Raw genomic sequence first — 27720 nt, forward strand, 5'->3', positions numbered from 1 at the left:
AACTCTCAAGTTTCGGAATGTTTCAACTTTGCTTACAATAGCAGTACTTAGTTTTGCGTTTAATAATACTTGTAAGTATCGTAAATTGCTGTTAAAGCTTTATTAAAAGTTGTTTAAAAATGTTATAAGTTTTAAAGGTTTTTTTTTTATTTAAACAAAGTATCGGAAGCTACTAATTTCTAAAAATATCGATAGAAGGAAGATTGTTACACACATCGATTATGTACTATCGCACAATTGCTTTAGAAGTTTTTTTTATATTATATTTTAAAGTTTTTTTAAATTTGTTTTGTAGCCGTTGTTGCAACGAAATTCATAAAATATTAAGTGATAGTCTTTGACATAGAGAGACGTTTATTACTTGTGCAGGTGTAACCGGTGTAACTTCTGTTGACGTGTGGCAACCTGGCAACTGGTAGTTGAGCTCATAGATAAAGGATAGTTGAGCTGAGCGCATTTAGCTATGAAAATAAGGTAAGTTTGTTTAATTTTCAATGTTATCAAATGTCAATATTTACAGGAAACTGACGTAAACTGTAAACGAAACTGAACAGAATGCACTTCATACTTCATAACTGTAGTATTCGAGTACGGTGCTTTTGTAGAGTTAGTTTGGCTGTCAAATTTGTTTTCGAATGAGAAATCTTTTATAATCTGGATATTAAGGTACTCTACTGATCTAGCAGGTGGCTAAAGTGAAACTAGAGGGGAACTTTCTGAAATTAACTAGATACTTATTACAAAATACGAAATAACTGTAACTTTTAGGGTCGCGGCTTTTCCGTATAAAAAAATTACAAATGTTTGTTTGAACACTATAGATGTTTCTCTATTTACCCTGAAAATAGCTTTTCAAAATTCCTACTGTTGTGTGGGAAATTACCTAAAAAAGGGTTACTTTAGATGCAGTAACTTAGGCACCTCCATGGTTCTTTAATAGAATAGCCAAGCTTGTTTTCCATGAGAGATTGGCCGGATTGTTGTTGCAGCCCTAATGTTTACTTGATACTAGCAGCAATTTGAAGCAACTAGATAATGTGATTCTCTAGAGAGCTTGAGGAATATAGCATAGAAGAGGCTGTTTTAAAAAATACAGGGATTTTTAATGTACCTACATTACAGTCAGGGCCAAGACTGTTTTCCATGGTAATACTAAGACATTGCTGGTTTTTAGAAAGGACAGAAACAAAAAAAAAAAAAAAAACAGAAAACTTGGTTGTCACACACCACACACGTCCCTAAATTTTCCCTAAAGGGATGGTTTCATAATTCTACTGGTTTGTGAAAAATAACAGTTTAAAGCCTGTATTTCAATACCTGTGTTTTCACTTTGCTGCTGACATTCATTGTTTTCCCGCGATCGTGTTTCTGTTTAGCACAACTGTAGCTAACTAAGGCGAATAGAAAATATGCTAATTCTTTCGTTTCATATATTGAAGTTTATCCCTGGATCCTGAAGGCTTGAAACTGATGGTATGATCCTGTGGTATATGATGCTTGCTGTTTTTAATTCAGAACATCAAAAGATCCAGATGGCATTATCCTAATGGCTTAATCCTGTGTTACATGATGCTTGCTGTTTTAATTCGTTACATCAGAAGATCCTGTACATAAAAATAAATTTTCATATAATGAATTATGATCATAAGTCAAATAAAAATGATTTTTTTTTTCAACCTACAATCATAATTATTTCTTATTTCACAATTCCTTTCATGTGCAGGATCTTCCGACGTTCTGAACTAAAACAGCAAGCATAATGTACCATAGGATCATGTCATCAGGATAAAGTCTTCAGGATCCAGGTATTAAAATTTACCATTGTTTTTAAGTAATCATGACTATTAAAAATCTTCAAAAATTAAAATAATATACATTTTTTTGTCCATAGGTGTTTTTAGAATAAGAAATGTAATACTATATGTTTAGCTATTGTTGCCCGCTGGTTCACTAGAAGTGGCGTGTTCAAGCAGGTACGAGATGAATGCAGTTATAAAATAGCAACCACTAGAATCCTAGAGCTAAAGACCTGACCTAACACCTGGGACTTTTCCCAGCCCCTGAACACCGCGGCACTCCTGTTGTGGGAGGGGGGAGGATCCTGCCCACCACACAGCTGACCATTCCTATACAGACCACACCCTTTCATTTAGGGCTGGCTAGGACTTTGTTGAAACTTAACACTCTTAACATTTCATATCTATCACTTTACGGTGGGGTGTAGGTACTCAACCCCACATTGTCAGACTTCTATGAAACAGTGGATGGAATTGATGGTATTTAGAAAATAACTAATGTGCTAATGCAGGGTACTACTTAAATACGGAATTAATAAACAGCTCACAAAATTTCAGAGTTTATAAAATAAGGTTTAATGTAAATAATTACCTATTTATAATTTTTGTATCACAGATTAGCTGAATTGTGAAGTATGAAGGTGCAATCCTATCACTTGTAGTCTAACAATTGCAATAAATTTTTCCAGGTTTTGACGAAGCCTGGGTTTTGAACATTTCTGCTTCTGCCATTTATCACGATGCCAGTGTTGAGTGTAACTTTAAAACTCTCTGGAAAAGTGATTTTCAGAGAAAGCCTTATACTTCATAAACAGGTAAAGATCAATATAAAACTTTTTAAAATGGATTATAACTTAATTTTCTGTTAATAGTACATATAATTTACTTATCTGAAATTGTATTAGAATATTTTATGGTTTAGAATATAGATCATAAGTGTGTTTTATTGTCTCCAATTCAGGGAAAGATCTTTAATCCGGCAAATTTGGGACTCAATTGGCGATTTGGCCTGGTTTTCAAAATCATTATGTAGTTTTAACAAGAATACAAAGAGTGAAATACAACCCTCTTGAAATAGGATACACTGTGCTGAAATGAAAAACAGTAGCACTAATCTCTGAGCAAACTACAAATAAAACTCGGGCAAGGCAGAAATGTGACCGGGTGGGAAAGGTCAAATGCCAGAATCCACCCGATAAAAAAGAAATCTGAATGCAGGTGGCTTGATTGGCACTTGATTGCAGTGTGTGCGGAGCACAAAGGTGTAGAACAAGTTGTAGAAAACATGTGATAGTAAAATGACTAAATTTTAAGTTAACTGGATAGTATATCTTGGGTGGGGAGGGGGGGGGGGCATTCTCACATTCTCGCCCTCCCTGGAACTAAGAATCCCCTCACCGAGTGGCCCCGCTTGCACTTGCAAAAATGAGACTGAAACTGGGTTGAAACGTAAATGCCACAATGTTGTTTTATGGGAAAATTTTCCGTATATTTTAAAGTTTACTGCGTGTTGCATGCATATAGGCCAAACTGTGGGCATTATGCAACATACAAGCTTCCCATCCTGAGATGACTTGTGTCAGTTAACCCCACGCGCAAAACTAACCTCCTCCCCCTTTTTTTTTTCCCTTACAGATTTTCGCGGGTCTCCCCCTTGCGAATCCTGCAGACTTTCACCCCTGCATATAACTGTTTATCATCTTCTAAATAATTAATTTGCTTATAATAATTTTATTAATATGTAAATGCTTTGGCATATATCAGTTTCTAAAGATTTCTAAAAGATTATTTTTGTTGAGTAATTTGAATACTACTTACCCTTGATAAATTTAACTTCAAAAAATAAGTGTGAGAATATGAGTTTTTATTATTGGTAATTGACATTGATTTATGTGCAACATTTAATTGTGCAATTGAGATTTTTAGACTTTAATGTAATATGAGAATTTTCTCTATTTATATTTTCCTGTAACATGGGTGCTGCAATGGGGGTTCCCCATAAAATTAGTAATTGGGATGTCCATGCCTGTAATAATGTCTTTAAGACTAGGATTTCAGTGTTTTAAAAGTTAAATAATTTTATAGTAACTGATGTGGTGATTTAAGCATTTCACTCTATTGAATTTATATAAGGAAGATACCCAAAATGCGGGGAAAAATCCATTTGACATTGCAGTTTTTTTTTTTACATATATTACCAGGGTTTGTACGCCTCCTTAATGTCCTTAAAAAGTCCTTAATTTGTGTTTAATTGAATAATGGTGCTTAAAAATCCATAAATTTCATTAAGAATCTTTAAAAACTCCTTAATAAAGTAAAGACTATTTGCAAGTAATGAATAAATTCAGGCATTTCTGTTCTTATGTTTCCTACTTGGCAGCAAACAACGTTCGTGCATGCGCAGTACAATTGACTAATTTTAGCCATGTGATTAGAAGTCATACAAAAAAATATTTTAATTCATTTTGTATCTCACCTTTAATCTAAAAATGGGTATATTTACTGCATTACTTTGAACTTCTAAAGTAAATGTAATTAGTGATGAAATTAAATGTTTTGGCTGCAAATTTCAGAGATTTCCAGAGATATTCTGGACAATCTGTAAAAATGGAACCAACCAACAAAATAATTTTTTGTGCGTGGACTATTCAAAATTGTTTTCGTGAAGGATTTGGTCATGTACAAATAGTTTTCTACTTGATGGTGTTGACAGCAGTTAAGTAAAGGGGTCTTTAAAACTCCACAATTTTTTATTGCTCAAGAGGTTAGGAGCAGACATTAAAGCATGATTCTATTTTTTTATTATTTCATCTGTATGCGACAGGGATATTATTTTTTTCTTTTTATTTGCAAGTCTCAGCACTGCCAAGTCATTTTCATTGAAAAATTGTTGTGTCACGTGCATATTTCTTACCAATTTGCATTTGTAGCTGATTGGTTTTCTAAACAACTTCCTCGTATTGTATGACCAGAACTGTTGTAATTTAGATGTGGGATATTTTGCTGGATGTGTGTCCTTGGATGGCAATAACAATTGAATGTTGACTATCCAGACTGATTCATTAAAGACCTGTGATTAGTCTGCAAGAATTGTATTTAGCTTACAATTTTCACAGGTTTCCTTAAGGAGAAACATTTAAGCCCTTGTTTTATTGACAAAGGACTTGCATGATTCTGAGAACCCAGTTCAGAATATCATGTTAATGCCACTAGTTATCATTCAACAAATATCACTGCTGTATAGTCGGTACCTAGTAAAATGTGTCTAATTTGATAGATCTTAAAAGTAGCACCAATGGTCTATGTTACCTTATTCCACTGTTCTGTCAACAGTGTTTCTAAACTCTGGTTCGTAAACAAAAATTATGTAATATTTTTTATTATATTTGGAATCCTGCAGTTTAGATAGTTAAATTGTAATATCATGCTTAAAGATATTATTTGATAATCCTAGTTTTTTTTTTAAATTTTAAATTAAATAGTATCATGTAATTGGTAGGGAAAAGATTATATGGCGAACTGCGATAAAACCGAAACAACATAAAAAAAGCATTTCAAAGCACCATAAAAAACTAAAATTATTGTTAATACTCCATACAGCACCAAAATGTAATTAGTCATGAAAATAATTAGCATTTTCAATGAAAACTTAACTCTAGTGACAAATATGTAATCTTTTAAATACTAAATTCAATGAAAGTAATTTATTTAGCATGATTTTGTACCATTGATTAAAAAGATTGGAAAAAAGTTAAGTTATTTTTTCCCTTCCAACAGTTATTAGTTTTTCATTTTTTACATTACGACCTTAGAACATTTTTCAAACACAGAACTACTTAACAGATTTATTTTATTTGTTCCGAAAAGTTGGACATGCTTATTACAATTCATATTGAAAAGTGAATCATGTATCAGTCAAAATGACACAATTTTGGATAAGTTAGTATCATTAAACATCTCAAGTGTCTTATTTGGTATTGTATATTTTTTTAATAAATAGATTTCACAAACAATAAAACCATAAAATCTTGTCTCTAGTAATCTGTGCTGAGCAGCTTAAGATGTCTATTAGAATGGAGGGGATGGAAGGAAAAAGATTCACATTCACAAAGAAAATAAAGTCACTCCTGTTATCTGGCACCAATAGAGAAATTTTTGGGAAGATTTCGGTTCTTGGCCACCAGGTTGCATTAATGCGCTGCCTGTGTTTTTAGTTTGTTGAAAGTTTGTCTTTATTGTCTGTTTTTGTTTCAATACAGTGTTTCCTGTTTTCTAGCTGGTTTACATTTCACATTCAAATTTTTCACTCTTGGTTTGACATTTGATAAATCTGCAAAATTGATAAACTCCTAAACAAACATAAACACATATATGTATGTATACACATATTCATATATATGTATATATAAACATAATATTATGCATATATACATATACACATAAATGCATAATACATATATATGTACATACGCATATACACATGCATAAATAATACATTATATACAGGGGCGCAACAAGGGGGAGCAAGGGTATTTTGCCCTCCCTCTGAAACCTTGAAGTGGGGGAAAACGGGGGCAAAGAAAGTGCTGTGTAATCAATTTTTAGATAATAAAACTGCTTAAATAGCACCATTTTCCACCTTGAAATACAAATTTTTCCCAGGGGAGGAACCCCAGACCTTTCTTCAAAAGGGGGGATCGATGATTCTTTATAAAAAGGTATATTGTCCCTCCTTTGGAAATTTAGTTGTTGCGCCCCTGATTATATATACATATATTGCGTATATATGACAGTGATTGATTGATTGATTGATTGATACACTTGCAATTGAGCTTCTGCCCGATGGCAAGGATCCCCCCCTCCGCCTCATTCACCCAATTCCTGAAGGCTTCTTTCTCAAGTCCTTCCCTCCTCTCACATCCAGTCCCTTTCCTTCAATCCCATTCCACTCCCACCCTGTTCTCACCAGGAATACTTGCCTTCCTCTTTCCGTTCTTCTCCACTCTCTCTTCAACCCATGATCCCTCCTCCCTCTATACACCCCTTTGTTCAACCTATCTCCACCCTCGTCACCCTAAAAAAACTTCACCAATCTATCTACTTTCCACCTTCTGTATAGTGTGTTCCATCCCAGCTCCTTCATCATCTGATGGCATATGCGTCTCACCCTTTGCCCCTTTCCTGCTCCTTCACAATGCATTGGATTTACTTTACAGTACTGCAGAAATTTTTTCTTTGTTTCTGTTTTAAACTTGTTTGATTGAACTCGTGTAAGCAAAAATTCAGAGCTATACAGTGGAACCATTTCCATGGCCACTTGATTACAAAGAAATACACATGTGCAGTATTGGTGCTATGTAAGTATCTGTTTGAGAGTATAGTGCGAAGTGGTTGGTGTTAACTTTGCCTTGACTTTTTTGGCCTCTTGAAAGAAATATGCTGAGCGATGTCAGATAATGAAGATTCATCACCAGCAAGCATTACACACACCATTAGTGTTTTAAAAAAACACAGTCATAGTTGGAAAGAGGCACAAACATCCTATTGGAAAGAACAACATGTACACTTAACTGTAAAACTCGCTGCAGCTAGCTCACGTGGAGTCGTGCTTTGTTTGCGGTAAAACGTGATCGTTAAAAATTTGTTTCTTAATGATAATATTATCTTATTATTTCTTCGCCATATCTCTGAAAAAAATTACTGAATCCATTATACTTTACATATCTGTGTTCTAGATTGTCAGTCTTGACATATTTTTTTTTAGTTATCTTGTTATCTTCTAATATTTTTTTTGTGAGGAAAAGTCAATTGAAAATTGTTTTATTATTGTTTATGGTGTATGCTCTCTCACATTGGTTCGGCTTTGTCGGCTAGAATAGCAGACGGTCAAACTTGATAACTACACATGTAATTTGTGATCAATTCTTCATTCATAATGTATAATAATGGTGTAGTGACTATTTAATTTAAATTTAATTATGTACTCTCCAAGTTCTGTTGGTTATTTATGAGAAAACGTACTAGTTTAGTATAATTTGTGATGAGTCAAACACTATTTTATTTCCTTAGTTCCATCAAAAAAAACTTTGAAGTATCTACATTTTCTAATTGGACTGAAATTTTACTCTTGTTTCAATTTTATTTTATTTTTCAAAGATGCAGCAGTGAATTATATTTTTTATGCTTCACAGACATATTTTTTTTTAGTTTTGGTGTCTTTGAACATTTATCTTATTTTGTGAAATGAAATTTTGTTTCTTAAATTGTATTCAGCTACCACTTTTGAGCATATCATAGGTGATAAAAAAACCAACAAATATTGCCGGTGGTGAGGTTAAGTTAGTGATTAGACCAGTTCCGCCCCCATACCCTCCCCCTTTTCCGATACACGTTTGATTTCATGCAGGTTCAAGCCTAGATTATATCTTGTGACTGATGTCACTTTGGGAGTCATTCCACGGTAAACTTCAATGGTTCCATGAAATCTCCATTCAGATATTGCTCTGTGGGTGATGTCCTACCCTCCGGCTCCTTCAGTAGAATAGCTATAGTATTATAGTGTTATTAATTAATATAGTGTGCGTTTTAATATGGACACTGGAATCCAGGGGCGTTTTGAGGGAATGGGAGGATGAAATCCGAAGGAAAAAAAATCTATGGTTGCCACAAACAAGTGGAAACAAATTGAATTCAAACAGCGGGCAATGTGATGAAACCCTGCAAACACTCCTGCTGGAATGAACCTGACACTGTGAATGATAGCTATTTATCCACACCTCATGCCGAATTGCTTGGTGCAGGACGACTTGCGGAACAAGCAAGCCTGGTGACACCTATGTCCAAGGTGGCCCCAGAACTCGCAGTCTGGAACGCTGACCACTGTAGTCTGTCTCACGCTTAGATTGCAGTACCGAGTTGCCAGATTGATACTACCAAGCATGTTAACATAACAAATCGTACTTTGTATACCATCTTTGGTTCTAATAATTTTTTTTATTTTACTACTTGTTGATTTTTGGAGACCATAAATTAGTGCTTCTAGTAAGTTATTCATTCTGACAAAATAAATTTTTTTTAATACTAAACACCATTTATTTGCAGCAGTCAGTCACTATTAATAACAAGGCATTCCATAAAACGATGTGCTATGCTCTGAACAGCAAGAAATTTCAGTATTAAATGATTTAAAAAACATTGTTGAAAAAAAAAGCTTATAAATTAAGATGGTGTTTTTTTTTTTCAGTTGCATCTTCTTAGAAGTAAAAAATTCGGTACTAACTATCAGATGATGTTTTGGATGAAACACTACTGAAAACTGTACCACCAAATTTCTCATTCCAAATTTGACTTTTCAAAATATAATGTTTAAGACACATTAAAAATTTTTTTTTATTACATTGAAAAGTTGTGTTTGGGGGGTACATCTGGCAACGAGGACGTTGTGCGGTGGAAAGAGAGAGAGAGAGAGAGGAAGCGGCTGGTGCAGGTGCGGTCCTCGCTGGCGACACTGCTCTCCCGCGCCATGTCCTGCTCGGTGAGCGACGTGACCAGGAACCTGCGCCTGATGAGCCCGGCGGCGGGGGGAGGAGGAGGGGGGCAGCAGCACAGGCAGCTGGTGGTGCTGCTGGCGTGGCTGAACGCCAAGCAGAAGCACACCATGAAGTACGCCAGCTTCTACATGGACCGCGGCTTCGACGTGCTGACCGTGAACATCACGCCGTGGCAGCTGCTGTGGCCCGTCTCCGGGAGCCAGGTGAGCCCGTGCACCGGCGCCTCTTCCGGGACAGTTTCACGGTGGAGAGAAGTTGTAAATCGACACATAATATCCATCCCCTTCCCCCGAGGCAGGGTGTGCATGTATGGAACGGGGCTGACGCTAACAGGAGCCAACTGCCCTACCCGAGGGACAGACCTGTCGTTCCGGCCAGCCTGAAGAATGCCCGAGATGAGATCTGGAGCAGCGACGGAAGTACCCCGAGAAAACACAGAAACGTCCGCCACAGTAAGTTCCCACTTTGCGAAAAATATGTATTTTTACCTTGCCGGGATTCAAACCCAGATTGCCTTGGTGGGAGGGGAGTGATCTAACCACTGAAACCCCCATGCCTCTTTCGTGGTGGAATATTATAAAGTAGCTTCTGCACATAAATATACTAATGTACCGACACCTGTTTTTTTGTCTTTCATAAGAACATGTTGAAAACTGAATACTTGTATAGACAAGTGTAATTGTGCTTAAATATTATTCATAATCAGACACCTCTAAGATATCTTAAAGAGGTTTGTAAAAGTTGTGTTAACAAGAGATCTTTAAGCCATTTGGCAGTCCTGACAGGGCTGCCATCTTGAGTAACTCCAAAAGTTAAGGTGTGGCTTCTTAAATGGAGTGATTTGTGGGTTTATGAACTTTTTTTTTCCACATTAAATTTTTTATTTCGTGAATGTGTAATTGCATGCTAAGAAGTGTGACCATTGTGCTTTCGTGACCAGAGTCATTAAACATGTTTTGGCTTTTGGTTTGAGACCTCTCATGTTTTATGAGGCCTGGTTCAGCCATTTTCAATTCTACTGTGTGTCTACTGCTTCTCTAAGCTGACAATTCTTAGATTAGTGCCACGAAAGTCCCAAATAAAGTACCAAAGTTTTATTGCACCTTTTGTTTGAAACATTTCTACAAGATCTAGATTTTGCTGAAAGTTGCAAAAAAAAGTACTGAAATTTCATTGCCCATTTAGTTTGAAACTTCTCTTAAAAGATTTAGATGTTGCTAGGTTTTAAATCTTGTGATATTAAAATACTGTTTGTAAAAAAAAAGCATTGTCAAAAAAAATTATTTGGTAAGTTGTGAATAGAATGCAAGTGTCTATTTGCTACATTTGCCTAGCTTTATTTCCTATCAAAATACAGCTGCCAAAGTTCAAAATACACACTTCTCAAATGTTAGTGAGTTTCCAAGGCATGCTTTCAAAAGTATAATTTAATATGTCTACATTATTATTGTTTTTAAAAAACCCTTTTTAAAACATTTTTTGTAAAAATTTAAATCACAGATAAATTACAACTTATTCACATGAATTGGTTAGCAATGCTGCTTGTGAGCATTCCATCAGCGACAGCTTTTGTGGTGCTTCCTGGGAAGCCAGGCAAGTCAGTCGTACACTCGCTGTGCTATGTGGCTTCATGAGTCAGTGTTCCAGATCGTCAGGACCACTGTCAGATTGGAAACTGATCTTCGTGAGATAAACTCTGTGTGGCTTGTGTTGCTGATGCTTATCTCTGCTAGCATTGCTGTTTTATCTTGTATGGTTGAACCAGATGCCACAGTGATTAGACTCACATTCCCAGAGAACCTGGGCTCAAATTTTAGTCCTGCCAGCCTGATTGTTAAGGTGTCAACCAGTCATGAAAGTCACAGGCTGATTTAAACTACAATTGTGTGAAACACAATCTAAACCATGGAAACCATAGAAAATTCAAAAAATTATTAATCCTATTTGTACAGAAATTTCTTTATTTTTTGGTGTATTGGAAAAGTAAATGAAAAAAATAAATAAATAAAATAAATTACATAGTTAAATAAAAACAGTCAGTATGTGATCTATCACAAGGAAATTCATAAGGATATTTGTGCTTCCAACATTTCATATTGAATTTTTATTTGTGTTAATAATAAGACAATAAAAGATAAATTTCAAATTTGAAACAGTGTGAGCACAAGAAAGAAGTTAGTAATGCAGTCAATTTGATGTAATTTTTCTGTGCTGGGTTGCCGCTTAAAAAAGTAATACAAGTTTAGCAGCCCCAATAACATGGGGTCTTATTGATAAGTAAAAGTTTAGAGTAATTTTTTATATTTATGCACAATGTTAGTTAGTCACTGTACTTCACTTAAAAATAAAAATAACAAAATATTCTATAAAAGTTGGTCAAATAATTAAACCAAAAATATTTTGGTTTTAAGAATTGCAGTGAAATATTATTTGCTGTGGTAATAGTTCTTTAAAGTATTAAATTTGTAGTTTAAATTAGTCACATATATTTAATAATTTTGAAATGATAATTCATAATTTTTGCTCTAGTACGAGGAACTTTTTAAACCATATGGCTGTAGCAGTAACTAATAACTTTTGCATGTGACATGCACCATACTGACATTGTAGAATAACATGTTTGAGAAGTGTGTAGTTTGCGTCTGACGTATTTGACTATTTTAAGGCATCAGTGGCCAGACATATATTGCTCGTAACTCTTCGTAGTGTCTCAAGGTCAGTAACCATTTTCAATTGAAGCCAATAAAAAGGCTGAATTGGGTTCTGCTATTTGTTTTTGTTTCTACCTTGTTAAGTGGATTCAGAGTTATGCTACATCGTAAAAGATGTCTTTTAAATGTTGGTTCCACCAACTTTAAATATATACTTTGATGTAGATAGTCTTAATCATATCAAAGTTGTATTCGACCATTTATTTTATCTTGTTATTCTTGGTGAGTAATGTAGATTGAAAGTTAAACAAAATGATTTGGGTGATAACTGTCACATGAGAAATTGCAGATATTATAAGCGAACTCACTTAGTATAAATTTCAAGTGGCTGCATTTTAAGTATTCACCCTTATTGCTATTGTTAGTGCACTCTTTGTAAGTATAAGTGAAATCAACATCTGTGAGTATTGCATCATTTACTAGTCTTTAATTTATATTTTTAAAAATATCTACCTTTTTCATGTTTTTCTCTTAGAATTGTAGTGCTTCATGTTTAATTTTGAGTTCATTGGAGATAACTATTATAGGAAATTAGTTCAGGAATGCAGTTGAAAAGATATGTTTGAATTTATTAGCCCATACTTTCGCATAGACTTTTGCAAATACTTTGTTTCTTTATCAAAAGTAACTTGCATAAATTTGTGCATATCCCACCTAAAACTTATATGTATCTATGTATGTATGTAGGTAGGAATTTGAAATGATTTCATGGACATACGCCATTGTGGATTATGAAAAAAACAAGCCAAAATAATCTGCTATTATTGTCTCAAGTGGTGTTGTGTCTAGCTTCTTATCTTATCTCAAGTGGACTTTTTTCTTTTTTAACTCAAGTGGAAAGTACTACAAATGAGTGTGTTATACATATACAGTATTGTACCTATGTTTACTAATGACATCCAGTACGTATAATCCATCAATGGTGTATGTCCATGAAATTGTTTAAATAAATCTCCATTGCAAGAAAAATTCAAAGAATGTATGCAGGAAATTATGTTTGTTTGGTGAAAACAAACAAGTTAATTTATTATTTATAATGAAAATTGTGTATGAAGTAGCATTAATTTTGTTTAGGTAACATCATTTTTTTCAGTAGTAAATTTCTTATGAGTATATTCTTATTAGATTGTTAAGCTTTCATTTCATTGTGTGCGTGCAAAGTTCATTGGAATTGTCTGATGTGGTTTTGTGTCTAGCATTTTATCTTATCTCATCGTTGACAGTTATTTTCTGCAAATCATGTGGAAAGTACCACAAATAATATTTATACTTATTGTGGTATATGCATGTAAACATGAATTTTTTTTTGTTTAAGGGGCTTGTCTACTGACTGTATTTGTGTTAGTGAGGCGGAATGATAAATGTGAAGCTCGCTAGTGCTTCTAGCGTGGTATCGCCTTTAAGCGTAAGGCTCTGAACTGGCGTGCAGTCTTCTCGTCGTGCATAGAGCAACTATGAGATTTGAGTGTTAACCATAACATGACTATAAAGGTGTAATTTAAGTCCTTTGAGTGTTTTGAAGAATCTGTGCCAGGTGTTTCTTGCCCAAAAATAGTAAATATTATTCTGGAAATACATGATTTAGCCATTTTCACTCTTCTAAAAACACAGTTTAAAAATAAAATATGGAAACAGAACTACTTATCAGCTCTCAATGTTTCCTTAAACAGACACCACTCGGATATCCTCAACAGTTGTTAAATCATGTTGTTTCTTCTGAAGCTCTACACACACTGTTGTGTGTCCAGGTAGTAGGTGTGTGTTGCACAGTTTGACTACAGGTTAACTAATTTTATTTTGTGTTCTGAAAAATTTTATCTTTTTTTTTTTTTTTTAGCTTTTCCCCAATTCGTGGAATTCTGACCATAAATTGTTGACATTGTTTGCTTACTACAGTAGAACCCTGTTATAATGTTTTTCAAGGGAGCACAAGAAAAAAAAACATAAGCAGGAAAACGTTATAAGCAGGAAATCTCAATTTAGCACTTAACAATGTTCGAGCTTTGTACCAATGGACTCACCAAGCTATGTAAACAACTTTAATGTTAAAACCAAAGATAGTATACTTGATACATGAATTTTCTGAAACAAGCCAACAATTTTTCAACTTCGTCTTGTTCCCTGGTTAAATTTTGTTTGTCTTTAAAGATACACTGCCACATTTTTTTGTAAAATTGTCTCACGATTCATGATGACAACATTAAGAGTGAGAACGTCTACTCCTTCGCCACCTGAAAATGTTTAATTTTGGGATTCCTACGTATGAATGAAAAAAAAAATTATTTGTAAGCAATAGAAAACACTTTTAGTTATGCCCTCGCTCAATGGTTGGCAACTTAAATATCATAGGACTATGTACGTGCATCTGAATATCCACTGGAATGGCAAGGAAGAGAAGAGTTGACTAAGGGTGCCAACTTATACGTAACTATGAACATTGTGTACCTTCAGTATATTGCATAAAATTGTATTTTAACAAACTTCATGTATTGTATGGCAGTGATTGTAAACATAAACATACATAAAGGAAACTTTTTATCATAAGTGTTGGAATAATTTGGTTTTAAAACATTTTTTCCCCATTTGTTGAATGTTAGAAAGCAAACATTATAAGCAGGAAATTACACTATTTATGAACGTTATATGCAGGAAATAAATACATTGTCCTTATGGGGGAAATATCAGGACTTTAAAAATATGACATTATAAGCAGGAAAACATTATATGCAGGAACATTATAACAGGGTTCTACTGTACTTATATTTTTATGCCTTTTTTTTACATATGGTATATATATATTTTTTTTTGAAGTTTTAGATCTTCATACTCAAACCCATTTTATTCTGAAGCCTGTATATATAATGTTATTAATTTTTAAATTGTACTTGTTTTTATGCATTACTGTTAATTTTTATTTACCTAAATCTTTCAGAACACTAGGAACACATTAGGAAACCCTGTTATAGAGGTTCATTGTTAAGAGGTTCGTTGACCTGGAGTCATTTTACTTATTTGAGTCCCTTGAGCCAATATGTATGTAATAAGAGCTACATCAGCATGCACACCAAGTGTCCCATCACCTCTACGCTTTGGATGTGCTGTGATGAGCAGTCTTGTTGTGTTGCTTACATCTGTAATGGTTAAAGCAATCTCCTTATGATTTTATTGAATGCAATAATCATTTCGAACATACCTGTTTCAACAATTTTATTTTGCATTAATAAACTTAAGTGCATATTAAGCAAATGTTTCTTAAATGCTATTTAAATTCAGACCTGAAGCAAGAATAATACATACTTTCTAATAGCAGAGACAGAGATTTCTAAAGCTTTTTGCACTATCAAGTTTGACCAAACTAGTAGTAGAAATTTAGTTTTTAATTATAAAATAATCGTAAAAATGCCTTGTGGGTGGGGCCAAAGGGAGGCAGATTCAAAAAAAAGGGGAGTCAAATTCTGAAGTAAATTTTGAGCAATTTTTAAATTAAATAATATTTGTAATAGATGTATGTATAACTACTAATAATTTAGTATGGATCTAATATCTAGAGTTATTGCTACCTCAGTCTCGTTTTCAGATTTTAATAGGGGGGGGGGGAGGAGGGTAATTAGGACTTCGGTGCCCCACCCAGGAGTCAATCGTATATCAGCCCTTGGGTGGGGTCTACTTCAAATGATGCCTGCTGTCTAGTTGATTGGTGGTGAGGCTGCCTGGAGATCTCCAGTGGGGTTGCAGCATTGAGTGACAATGCTATTTGGTGGTGGCTCGTCAATGCAATGTTTCGGACCCAGCTGGAAATCAAACCTGAGACTTTTGAATAGCAGATCAAGCATCCTGACCACTACATAAATTGGTCAGACTACACCTTCTATACCGCTTTATTATATCACCATTCTTTGATTCAAAAAAGTTTTTTCTATCATTGAAACATGATTTTTTAATATCAGTTTAGGATTAATTGCTTGATATGGAACTTATATGTAGTTTTTTTTTAGGTGGTTTGTGTGACTTTATACCATTGTACTGTAGGGGCCATGAAAGTAGCAAATTGAATTCGGCACAGCCCTACTGTATTATTAGGCATTCTAAAAATATGCAGTAATGAAAGTGCAGCATTTAATTTTGTATCTGTGAAAATAGTAATGATGGCATGTTGTAACATTGAACATAAGTAAATAGACATTAAGAATTCTAACATGCAGTGATTGTAAAGAAAATTTACCAAAGTTTGGAAACTCATCACAGCTTGCTTTTTTTGGGTGGGGATTCTTTTCATATGGCTCCATTATATTTGCCCAATCAGTAAATGGCGTCGTTGATTTTCTTTAGGCTTCCGACAGTCTAGGTCTAGACCTTTAGTGAAGTATTTAGACAGTCTTTGCTTTAGGTTGTCTGGGAAAAATCGAAGCCTCGGTTAATAGAGATTCTGCTGTGCTTCATTTCATTTTGTCACATCTGGTAGTCTCTTAACTAGCCTGAAAATCTTGACCCAGTAATTTTTTTTTCCTCGCGCAGGTCGTGGCGGATGATCTGCTGCGGTTCCTGAAGGAGAAGCGCGCCTACGGCTCGGTGCTGCTCCACGGGTTCTCGGTGGGCGCGTACGTGTGGTCGGAGGCGCTGGTGAAGGTGCGGGACGACCCGGAGGCGTACAGGCCGGCGCTGGACGGCATCGTGGGCCAGGTGTGGGACAGCGCGGCCGACATCACCGAGATCCCGGTGGGCTTCCCGCAGGCCCTGTTCCCCAGGAACCCCATCCTGCAGTCCGCCTTCAGGAAGTACATCCGGTGAGCACCTGCCCACGACCACCACATGCGTTCAATTAGACGTTGTCGAGATGGAAAAAGACATCTAGGAGTTGTATTGAGGACAACAAGGAGATGTATTGGGGGACGCACCACACCACAACGTCGAACGTACAATAACGCCGAAAACCATAACGCCGAATGCCAAATTGACTACAACGCCGACAGCTAGAAAACTGCTGTGTACCATAACGCCGAATTACCACAACGCCGAAATACATTAACACCGAAAAATGTCATTGCAGGACTGCCACAAAGGTTAGGTTAGGTTAGGTAAGGTTAGCTCACAGATTCATTCAGTTGTTTTTCGTTTTGCTCCTGTGGGCCCCCCATCCCCGCTGCAACATATTTCGGCGTTGTGGTACACAGCAGTTTTCTAGCTGTCGGCGTTGCGGTCAATTTGGCATTCAGCGTTATTGTACGTTCGGCGTTGTGGTAACGACTCGATGTATTCTATAGGTGTGTAAGAGATTTGGTATGGAATAGGGAGATGCCATTAAAATGCAAACAATACCTGCCATGTGCAACTTTAGACAAGAGAGATGCTTGGAAGATCAGAGAAATTGGTATGAAGCTTATGAGTATGTTGGCAGTTAAGGCGGGACAGGATCAGGAATGGGAAGAGAGAAGCTGCCTAGGAAAATTGAGTTGAGGTACACAGGAAGATGCCCAAGGAGGAGGTGTGGAGAGAAATGGAATAGAGCAGTGTGGAGGAATAGTGGAGGGAGCAGTGGATGATGATGATGATGATGATGATGATGATGATTACATTAAGAAAGCTGCCTGGCTAGGTGCAGGAGATCTTAAAGCATGGGGGTACTAAGGGTGACACACCTCTTTGCCGTGAAGTCTTCCCGTCAGTAACGCATCTTAATGGGTCTTGCTATGGTGGAAAATTAAAGATGTCTATACGTCTTAAATAGTGTGTACTAAATTTTTAATTTTCATTCATGCCTAAAAATCTATTAAAATTACCAGTTTTATCCTATTTTGCTGTCTAAACAAATAAATGTTAAAAAGAAAACTACATACCTCAAATTCCTGTGGCCTATAAATGGTAAGTGGTGTGTTAAAATGTCCAAGGTTATGCATGCCGTTTGACTACCTTGAGGTATTAGGCCACACCAGCTTGGATATTTAAATGTTTTGTCACATCCTGTAGTTTAAATTCCGTATTGCTTTGTTTGGCTCATAATGACGTAGCACCTGGCGTAGGGTGGTTGTGCAATGCATTTTTTTTTTGTCAACTGGGGTGATTATTATGATAATTATAGTTGCCTGCTTGTAATAAATGGATCCCTCTCACCTCTTAGTTACAGACTCGAACCTGTTTGTATCAGATTTTGGCATTTTTTTATTACAGTAACACCCTGTTAAGAAATGACTTGGTAAAAGGGCTTAAAAATGTAGACTTATTCACAGAGTACTTATTTAAAATGTTTAATTTTTTCTTCTTTTGTAATAGGTGGGAAAATTATTTTAACTTATATGCAGAAAAACTTCTTAGCTAGGCATTCTCAAAAGGGTTTTTCTGTATTTGCTTTATTTTCATAATCATTTTCTGTGGTATGATTAATAATGCACACATACAGATCTTATTATTTGTAATATTAAGAAGCGTTCTTTAGTTTATTGATCTGCCTTCTCAATTATATTGAATTAGTCATTTGCAATACAGAAGAGAGAGAATAAAGTTAATCTTTTGTGTTTCATTATGAATGTAGTTCATACTAGTAGAAAAATTAATTGCCCTAAACCTACTTTTATTATTTTTTCTGCTTGTCATTAGGTTTATGCAGATGATAATTCAAAATGTGCTTCTATTTAATAAATCAAATAAATAGTCTGTAAATTTTTTGGTACCTATGTATTCTGGTCACAATTTTTTTTTATTTGCATGTTTTATGCTGTACTTGCTGCAGTCACTCTTGTCTTTAGAACTCTGGGTTTGTTTGAAATTAATCTATTTTATAATAATCTTATCTTGCTGTGTCTCTTGGGAAGTGTTATCAGGCAACCTAGACACTGGAACTTTTAGTTATCTGAATGTGGATGAGGACAAGTTAATGATGGGTTAGTGCTATTGGTATTTAACGGTTTCCACTTCATACCATTGAAATTCAGTCAAGTATATTCATACACAAATCAAATTTTTATAAAGTGTATTCATTCTAAGTTGTTTTATTTTATGGTAAATAATGTCATTAAAAACTAATCATTTGTAAATATAAATCACTGTCCTTAATCTTGAAAAAGAATTAATAATACAGTCGGTGCCTAGGGCATATCTGAATGGGGCAGTGGCGTCCTCTCTATTCTGAAGTAGAAAAAGAATAAAAACATCTGAATAAATTATTAACAGGCTGGTTGTTGATTGGTATTTCAATACTTAAAAAAATATAATTCTGAAATAGAGACACTGTATCATCTGCGAGAATTCATAATAAAATAACTGCAACTGTGAAAGGTTTGATATGGAAAAATGCTCCCATTTCCATTTTGAGCTGGAAACACTATTGGTTGGCATTCTTTAATCCCGCATTCTTCGGTTCAGCATTTTCTGTAATCTATCATCGATTGAGTTACTTGCATTTTTTTTTATAGTTTTTGACTAATGTAGTAATGCATCATTTTCAGACTTTTTGTTTTAAATACAGTAGTCATGATTAACCGAATAACATGGATAGAATAAGAAAACCATCTTGGTTTTCAATTGGCCCAGAGGTATCATTTTCAGTGTTGTTTTCCGAACCAGTAAATGGCATATTTGAGATTAATTTTCGAAAGGCTTTCGACAACAGATCATTTTGTTGGTCCTCAAGCAAATGCTTTAACTATCTCTTCTGTTAATATTGCTTTAGGTCGGCTCTGATAGGTAATATAGAACCTCAGTTAATTGAAGCTTGCTTAGTTGAGACACTATTGTAGTAATGCACCGGTTTAATATTTTCTTGCTAAAGACCAGTTCATTACAACTTGTTTTAATAAGATTGTATTGCGTAAATTTTTCTTTGGTACTTATCTCATTAAAACTTTATTAACATTCATTAATGAGGTAAAAAGGCTATGCATAGAGACCAGATTTTATGGTTTTATTTTTATACATTGTCTTTATTTATAAAAATAGTGTATTATTCAGCAAATACAAATCTAAAATATTTGTTAATGGCATTTGCACCAAAATATTTACATTTTGACTGACACATGATGGACTTAAACAAAAAAATTATTAGTAATACGCATGTCTGGAGTAAAACTACTCAGAAAAATAAAAATAAACCAGCAAATTTTTTGTGTTTGAAATATATGCAATTGTTAATGTAAAAATTAGTTACTAAAAAGTGATGCAAGATCAAACAATGTAATATTAATTTTTTCCACTCCTTTTAGTTCATACATTTTGGTAGAAATTCATGCATTCAATGAATTTACTATGTGAAAAGATAAAAAATTTTGTAATTTGAGTTCAGTGCTGTCAAATTTTGGTTTTATTGCAATTCACCATATAATTTATTTATTTATCTTGTCCTTACTAATGCGGCTTCGCCACAGTCCACTATATGCTGGATCAAAGACCCTTAACGCACGTGTTTTCACAACTTTGTGACACCTCATTTAGAATGCCCCGATGGTTTGCTGCACAATTCTCAGGTACCACATGCAGAAGTTCCACAACGCTGCAACGTCGCACTACATCCGTGCAAGTCAGATCTTCTACTCTGGCTACTTGCGCGTGCCAGCCTTGTTCCTGCTGTCCAAAACTGACCCCATCGGAGCTCTGGGCAGCAACACGAGGTGTCGCGAGGGCTGGGAAGCTCTGGGAATTAAGGTTGGTAGCAAAGCATTGGTCAGCGCTATGTCTCGTACGCTGAGTTGGTCAGTTCATGTTCTTGTTACAGTGAAACCTCATTAATAAAAAACACTATTAATACAATGTATTTTCACAGTTCTATAAATTACATAGGTGTTATAGAGCTAAAGTAATTTGTAATCCAAAGATGTTTTTGTTCCAAGGGTAAACAATTACATGTAGTGAAGGATGTTTAGTACAAAAGTAACTGTGTGAAGTTTCAACTAAATTAATATTGGTGCAATTGCTTTGGTTCATCTTAGACATTATTTTTCTCCAAATGATCTGAAATTGTACTGTACGATCCCTAAAAATAGTACATCCTGTGCAGTATTTAACTTAATTTGGATTTGATTTAGTAATCATATTAAAAAAATAGATTTTGTACTAGTTTGGTAATTGCAAATCTCATTATTGCAAAGTAACCAAATAATGGTCCCTTTAGGTTTGACTGTACCAGTACATACATGAGGGCTATTCCTGTGAATGTATCACGATACCTTGTTTGCATCCAAGCTTTTCTTAAGAAGTGTAATATATTAGCATAAAAAAGTCACATAAATGTTTATAATTATGATCACTTGTGTGAAATTTTACAGTTCAACAAAAATGAGCGGTAAAATTCATAATTCCAAATGCAAGAGAGCTATCAGAATAAATTTAGAGGAAGATCTGTTAATTATTAACATTATGAAATAACCTACTTGACATGTGTAAAAGAGCCTTAAAGGGTGAATAAATCCCAGACATTGTGGTTTCTGGAAACCTGAAGTGTTGAATAGTTATGTGCTAGGTTCTATGACAGTTTTAACCACAGAATGTAATGTGGAAGCTGTATGTATAGCTGTTGCTGAATATTAGAGGAATTCAAAATGGTGGGGACTAAACTACCTGAAAGGGTATTTTACACCACCAACTTGGATTTTAAAGAATTTGGAAACAGCTTTGCGGTACAGATTTATAAATTAATTTTTTGGATCTTAGCATTTGTGCCCTAGTGCAGACCTGCCACCAAGAACAGTTTTTAAATTCTTTATACTTTCATGTATTTTTAAATAGAATATCTTAATTTTTTTAAATGAAATATCTAATTCTACTCTAATAACAAAAAAAATGTTTGTACATTAATGTTTGTGATTTACAGGAACAAAAAAATTATATCCTAATCAAGATCTTATCATTTAAACTATCTGATTAAGTTATAAATCATACCCAGCTAAATACTCTTCTAAAATTAAAAATATTAAATAGTTAATTCCTATTCTGTGGGAAAATTTGACTGTACTGTAAATCCCCATTCTATGGAGAATCCTCCTCCTGTGGGGAAATACCCTTTATGTGGTTAAGTCCCAGTCAGATGTGCAGATTTGCTGGACTTCTGTTTTTTGATGTTTTTACTTTTCTGGTTCAACACAAGTGGCAGAATGCAGGCTGTTGTATGGTAATTTTAACTGTACAGAGTAAAACAATTAGTAAATAGACCTTAATAAAAAGTTTTAATTTTGGAAAAAAAAATTAAATGTGAGATTTACTTTTTCACTTCTTTTTTTAGGCATTAAAATGGTCTGTTAAATTTAAAAACTCATGGTGCCACACATAATGTGAGCTGTTCACCATTGATGTATCTATGAAGTTTATCAGCAGAGTGGAATATAAGTATTTACTTGATTACAGGAATGCAATTTAAATTGGATCTAGCTGTTTTTCCACTGTATGGTATAATCTTAAAATATGGATGGGGACAGCTAAAATTCGTAATAACGGCAGGCCTGGCTTAGTGTGATCATTAAATAATGACTTTTTACCCTATAGGCTGTTACAGGATTAGGACTGGGTGTTAGTATCCTAAACAAGAACATTGAAAATGAGATGATGAACATATTATTTTAATTATTCGTACCAAATTATTCGTACTGTCAGTTACAGTGTGCGTGAATATTTTCCAGACTTACATGAAATGCTGGGACAAATCTCCACACGTCGGCCATTACCGTAAGCACCCGGAGGAGTACTTAGGAGAGCTGTCTGCTTTCTTGAATCGCTTGAATCAAGATGCGCATGCTAGCAAGATCCGGGCCAAGTTGTGATCCCAATCCACCAACACCGTAAATCAGGTCTTGGATGCTTCTGGCAACTACATTCCAGGTGATGTATGCTTGTGATATATCTAATGGAGCTAAGAACTGTGTACAGTCAATCTGCAAATTACATGATTAAGATCAAGAAAAAACCAGCAGCACACTTAAAATTTTCTTCTACCAAACAAATTTAAGGAAATATCTTTTATGATATTTAAGTATATAGTAAGATCACATGATGCACCCTTTAACATATATTTTTTTTCCCAATGTGGTATAAAGAAATTATGTTTATGTACCCTGAAATTGATGTTGGCATGTCTAATATGTTCATATTAGGATATAATATAACCTAACTTCAATATAATTACCATATAGGGACTGTATTTTTTTTATGATTCTGTATAAGACATAGGGATGTGCAGAAAACAAATTTATGGTTCAAACCCACCATTACCAAAAACCAAAATGGATTAATGTAATGGATTTGTAATATTTTGATTCCTAAACATTATAGTGCTCAGCCAGGTTAGGAGTACAGACTGCAGCACAGAACATATTATACCTATGTATGTTTTCCTGTAGTTTTACTAAAGTATAGTTTATTTTACTGTAAACTTAAATCCTGTTAATTTTTTTCTAAAAACATAGAAAATCTACACCATTTTAGAACAGCTGTTACGTGGTACATAATGAGGTGAACACCTACCAATTTTGAAAGGAAAATATTTTTACACATATTGCAGATGTACATTTTTTCTCTACTATAACAACAATCGATACTATTGACGTTCGGCAAAAATGTGATGCATTGATCTTTGCACATGAAAGTAATGCTTGTATTTTTGACTACACAGTTAAAATTTATGATAATTGTTTTTGTTTATGAAAAATTCTGTTATGTATTTTACAATTGGTTTAATGCCAGATATGTGGAATATTACAGTTAACTTTTCTTTTGGCTTGTTTACACTTTGTTTTTCAGTATTTACATAGTTCAGGATTAGAAGATATACTGTTTTTTCAGTTCCTCGATTAAATACTCGATCATGATAGGTTTAATTTTATTATGTGTCGATGATAGTTTATGTTTACTTTTTCTACTGGGATAAGTTTTATTTTTTCGAATTATTTAATGGGTAATATTCTGAAAAGATTTAAATAAGGATTATGAATTAGAATTGAATTTAAAATAGTTGACAAGGATTAAATAAAATTGAAGTGAAGTGAAGATCAAAATTTGTCTCTATGATGACTAGTTTGCCCTGCCCATACTTTATAGGTAATGTTAAATATGGTGGCAAACCTTTGTTGCGCCCGTCTGCCTATTACTGTGCAGTCGGGCCTAGGTGGGTTCGAGTGCCGATCGGTACACTCGCTGATAGCCAAAATTAAGTGATAGGTACCCCGAGAAGGAACTCCATGAATCTGTGGAAGATCTCTTTTACTCCTGCTCCCAACTCTACACTTCATTTACGTACAAGTCAGCTGCAACCATAATTGCATTCTAGACATCCGCTCCCTCCGAGAGCTGTTCCCCAGCGTCTCTCACATCAGTCCACCGCCAGCAACGCCCTAATCAAAGTTGTCACAAGGCACTCCGGCTTCCAGGAATCAGCAGCGACGCACACGCACAATCATCCTTGGTTCGTACAGCATACAGAGTTCCACAAACAGTTCTGTTTACATGCCCGCTGACGTTTTCAGATTACAAACATTCGCTACGCATCAGCCGGCTAAGTGCGCATGTACCCTTTCCACTGAATCATAAGAACTACGTACTATCTTTATAAATGTCTTAAAGCGTATGCTTAAATGAACTAAATACAACTCAAAAGTAATAATCTTGTCGTTATGTCTATCCTACCGGAATCCCGGACACAACACCTTCCTGAAAATTATATTTGTGATAAAACTTTTTATTTTAATCAAAATACTACATAGCATCTACCGCATAAATCTGTTGGGACATGCTTAAAAGGTAATCAGTATACCTTGACCTGACTTGCTCACAAGGCTGATACTTGTAGAGAGACACATGGAAAGAAAATAGGTTTTGTAACATTTATATTATTCTTAAAACATAAAACCTATCATATGCATTAACCATTTTTAAGTGTGATGTAAATGTCATGTGCATACTATTTGGAGGTTGACTGTTATTTAAATGAGACTATGTATCTCTTTCTGTTATAACTTTGTTATATTTTGTGTGTGATATCTCTTACATTTCATATTTACACTTTTAAATGTAGTAGTTTTAGTTTGTTTTTTTTGTGTATTGTATTTTATGTAACAATGGCACATTAGTTTTAACTGTTTTATGGAAAGTTGCAGTATATTTTGTTGATGTCTCATTCAAAAGTTTTTTTTATACTTAATCATTATTACAGTAGAACCCCTCATATCTGACCTTCCCACAACCGACTCCTCCGGATATCCGACCTAGTCTCCGTGGTTGGCGAGCCTGTTCAGACTTGAAAAAGTGACGCATCTACATGTCTTCGTGTCGCAAGCTGTTCAGTTCAGCCGTGATTGTTGGTGCAGAATGTGCTCCTACTATAATCTTGTACTGTTCTGTGTTTTTTTAAAACGTAACGTAATGTATTGTGGGTAGAAAAAGTGGAGGGACACTTCTGCAAAATCAAGATTTGGCAAAACTGAAACAAAAATACATTACTGAATTCTTTAAATTAGGTATGCTTAAATTGTATTTATCGTCTCATTTATAATTTAACAAAAGTAAATGTTTGAAATGTATACAGCAACATTTTTACAAATAAAGTTGTATTACTGTACATACTGTATAGCTGGGAAAGGCTTTTTTTGGCTCCTACGGATATCCAACCTTTTGGCTGTTCTGACCATGGCCCGGTCCCGTCATGGTCGGATATGTGAGGTTCTACTGTATTTATAATGCTCAGTTTTGTCTTTTATTTCAGCATGGGAAAATTTTTATACATATTGTTATGAGAATAATTTTTGTGAGAATCCAAATGCATTCACAAGCCTATGCCAATAATAGTCCTGATAAATATTCTATTCATGAATTTGGTCAAGAGTGCCTTAACATCTGTCAAGTATCTCCTGGTTAAAAATATAAGTATTTTAGCTACAGTCAATTCTCAACTTTAAAGCAATTTTTATATGATTATAATATATTGACTTATAGTTTATTTTTGGATTCTCTACTGTAACTTTTCATCTCCCACTTTTCCACTTTTAAATGTGTGCTTGTATATTTGGTCAGAACATATTGTGATAATGATTTATGTTGTACCTATGTGCTAGGGTTACTTCACTAAGTGTTATATCTGTCACAGATACATGAAGAATTAATGCATTTTTTTCTTCTTCAAGGATTTGAATCCTTCACGTTAGTATCTTCTGATAAAAAGTTTTTTTGATATCTTTTTAGAAAAATTACATGTAATATTAAACACTGCAGCATAAAAATGTCACTTGCCAACTTTGTGTACCTCTTATTTAGTGAATGCACTTACTGTTTGTAATAAATTTTCAAGCTACAGAATTTATTGGTTTTTTTGTTACAAAATCATGAATAACATATTAACTGATTGACAGATATAATATAGACTATGCCAAAGAAGTGCTGAGGTAAAGTTAAAATAGGAAACTTACTATAAATTGTTTTAATGATATTGTTTTAATTATTTCAATGTTAAATTTATTTTTGAAGAATGAAACAAATTGAGCTGTTATACTTCATGTGTTTATTAAAAAACTGATATGTATGTTAGTGATAATTTTGAGATTACATGGCAATTTCTTGAGATATATTTCCTAATTTAAGTATGTATAAGTGCACTCAAAGAGAACATCCATACATAGTGTGTTTGTAATTATTTAGTAGGGACAAGAATATGGTATAAATTATGATAAAACAAAATTGACACAAAAGCATGTCAATACACCATATAACATGTAAATGCAAGTTAATATGCTATAAAGCAATAAAATGAAACTAAAATCACAAAATTAATCTGCATTTTTAATCAAAATTAACTCAATTCACAAAAATGTTATTGTTAATATATTAAATTTAAATTTGATTAATGTAATTTATTTAGCAAAAGTTTTGTACCAAATTGTATAACTTTTTTTTAAGAGCTTGCAACTGTTGTAATTTTAATTATGACTTTGGTACAATTTTCAAACAAACTACTACTTGCCGATTTATTTTTATTGTTCCAAGTAGTTATGCATGTTGTATCATGTATCAGTCAAAATGACACTTTTGATGAATCAAATCATGAAACATGTACGTGTTATATTAGTTGTATAATATACTATCTTTATGAATAAAAAGATCTTGTTTTAAAAACAAATTTGACCTATAAATGAAACCATATCATCTTGTCTCTACTAATAATAATTTTATGTTATTGTTTCAAAAGTTTGTGAAAACCTTGGGAGTTTTGCATTCCTTTTGTGCACTGTACTTTTTTTATACTTTTATAAGCAATTTCATTTCTTGTTAGTTTATCTGTCTAAAAATAATCAGACCATTGTTTAAAAGGATCGAAAAATATTTTCACTCTCAAGAATTATCTTAACAACAATGAAGTGAAAATGTGCCCATTATTAGTGCATTAAAACTAAATTTTCACAAAGTGAATGTATTAATAACAGAGAAATAAAATAAATACTCCATCCTTGGCGAACTGACAGATTTTTTTGTGTGGTGTTTGATGGGTGCAATTTGTGAATTGTTTTTCTAATACTGTAAGTCAAAGATTTTATCTGTTTGAGCACCAAGTAAAACTTCAAGTTTGTATTCTTAAATTATAGTCGTGGAGTAAAGTTTGTCACATGTCTATAGCTTCCTGGTGTGTGATGGTCTTTACGTACCTTGCAATGCCCCACAGCTGTAGGTACCTGGATACATGCATCATTCTCAGTGTTGATTTCA

At 34.2% G+C, this 27720-nt stretch overlaps 1 protein-coding gene across 2 annotated transcripts; it reads left to right on the forward strand.

Annotated features, from left to right (window-relative positions):
• Positions 1-224: 224 nt before the first annotated feature.
• On the forward strand, positions 225-27472 carry LOC134539693 (uncharacterized). Of its 2 annotated transcripts, none has more exons than XM_063381901.1 (6): positions 225-474; positions 2486-2611; positions 9283-9549; positions 16573-16841; positions 20511-20688; positions 22656-27472. In XM_063381901.1, the coding sequence occupies exons 2-6, from the start codon at positions 2537-2539 to the stop codon at positions 22794-22796; spliced, it is 930 nt and encodes a 309-aa protein (XP_063237971.1). In that variant the 5' UTR covers positions 225-474; positions 2486-2536; the 3' UTR covers positions 22797-27472. The 2 variants fall into 2 exon arrangements, with proteins under 2 accessions (XP_063237971.1, XP_063237973.1); XM_063381903.1 differs by lacking the exon at positions 225-474 and adding an exon at positions 509-666.
• The last annotated feature ends 248 nt before the right edge of the window (positions 27473-27720 follow it).

Source organism: Bacillus rossius, chromosome 15 (assembly GCF_032445375.1).
Source record: "Bacillus rossius redtenbacheri isolate Brsri chromosome 15, Brsri_v3, whole genome shotgun sequence".
Lineage (NCBI taxonomy): Eukaryota > Metazoa > Arthropoda > Insecta > Phasmatodea > Bacillidae > Bacillus > Bacillus rossius.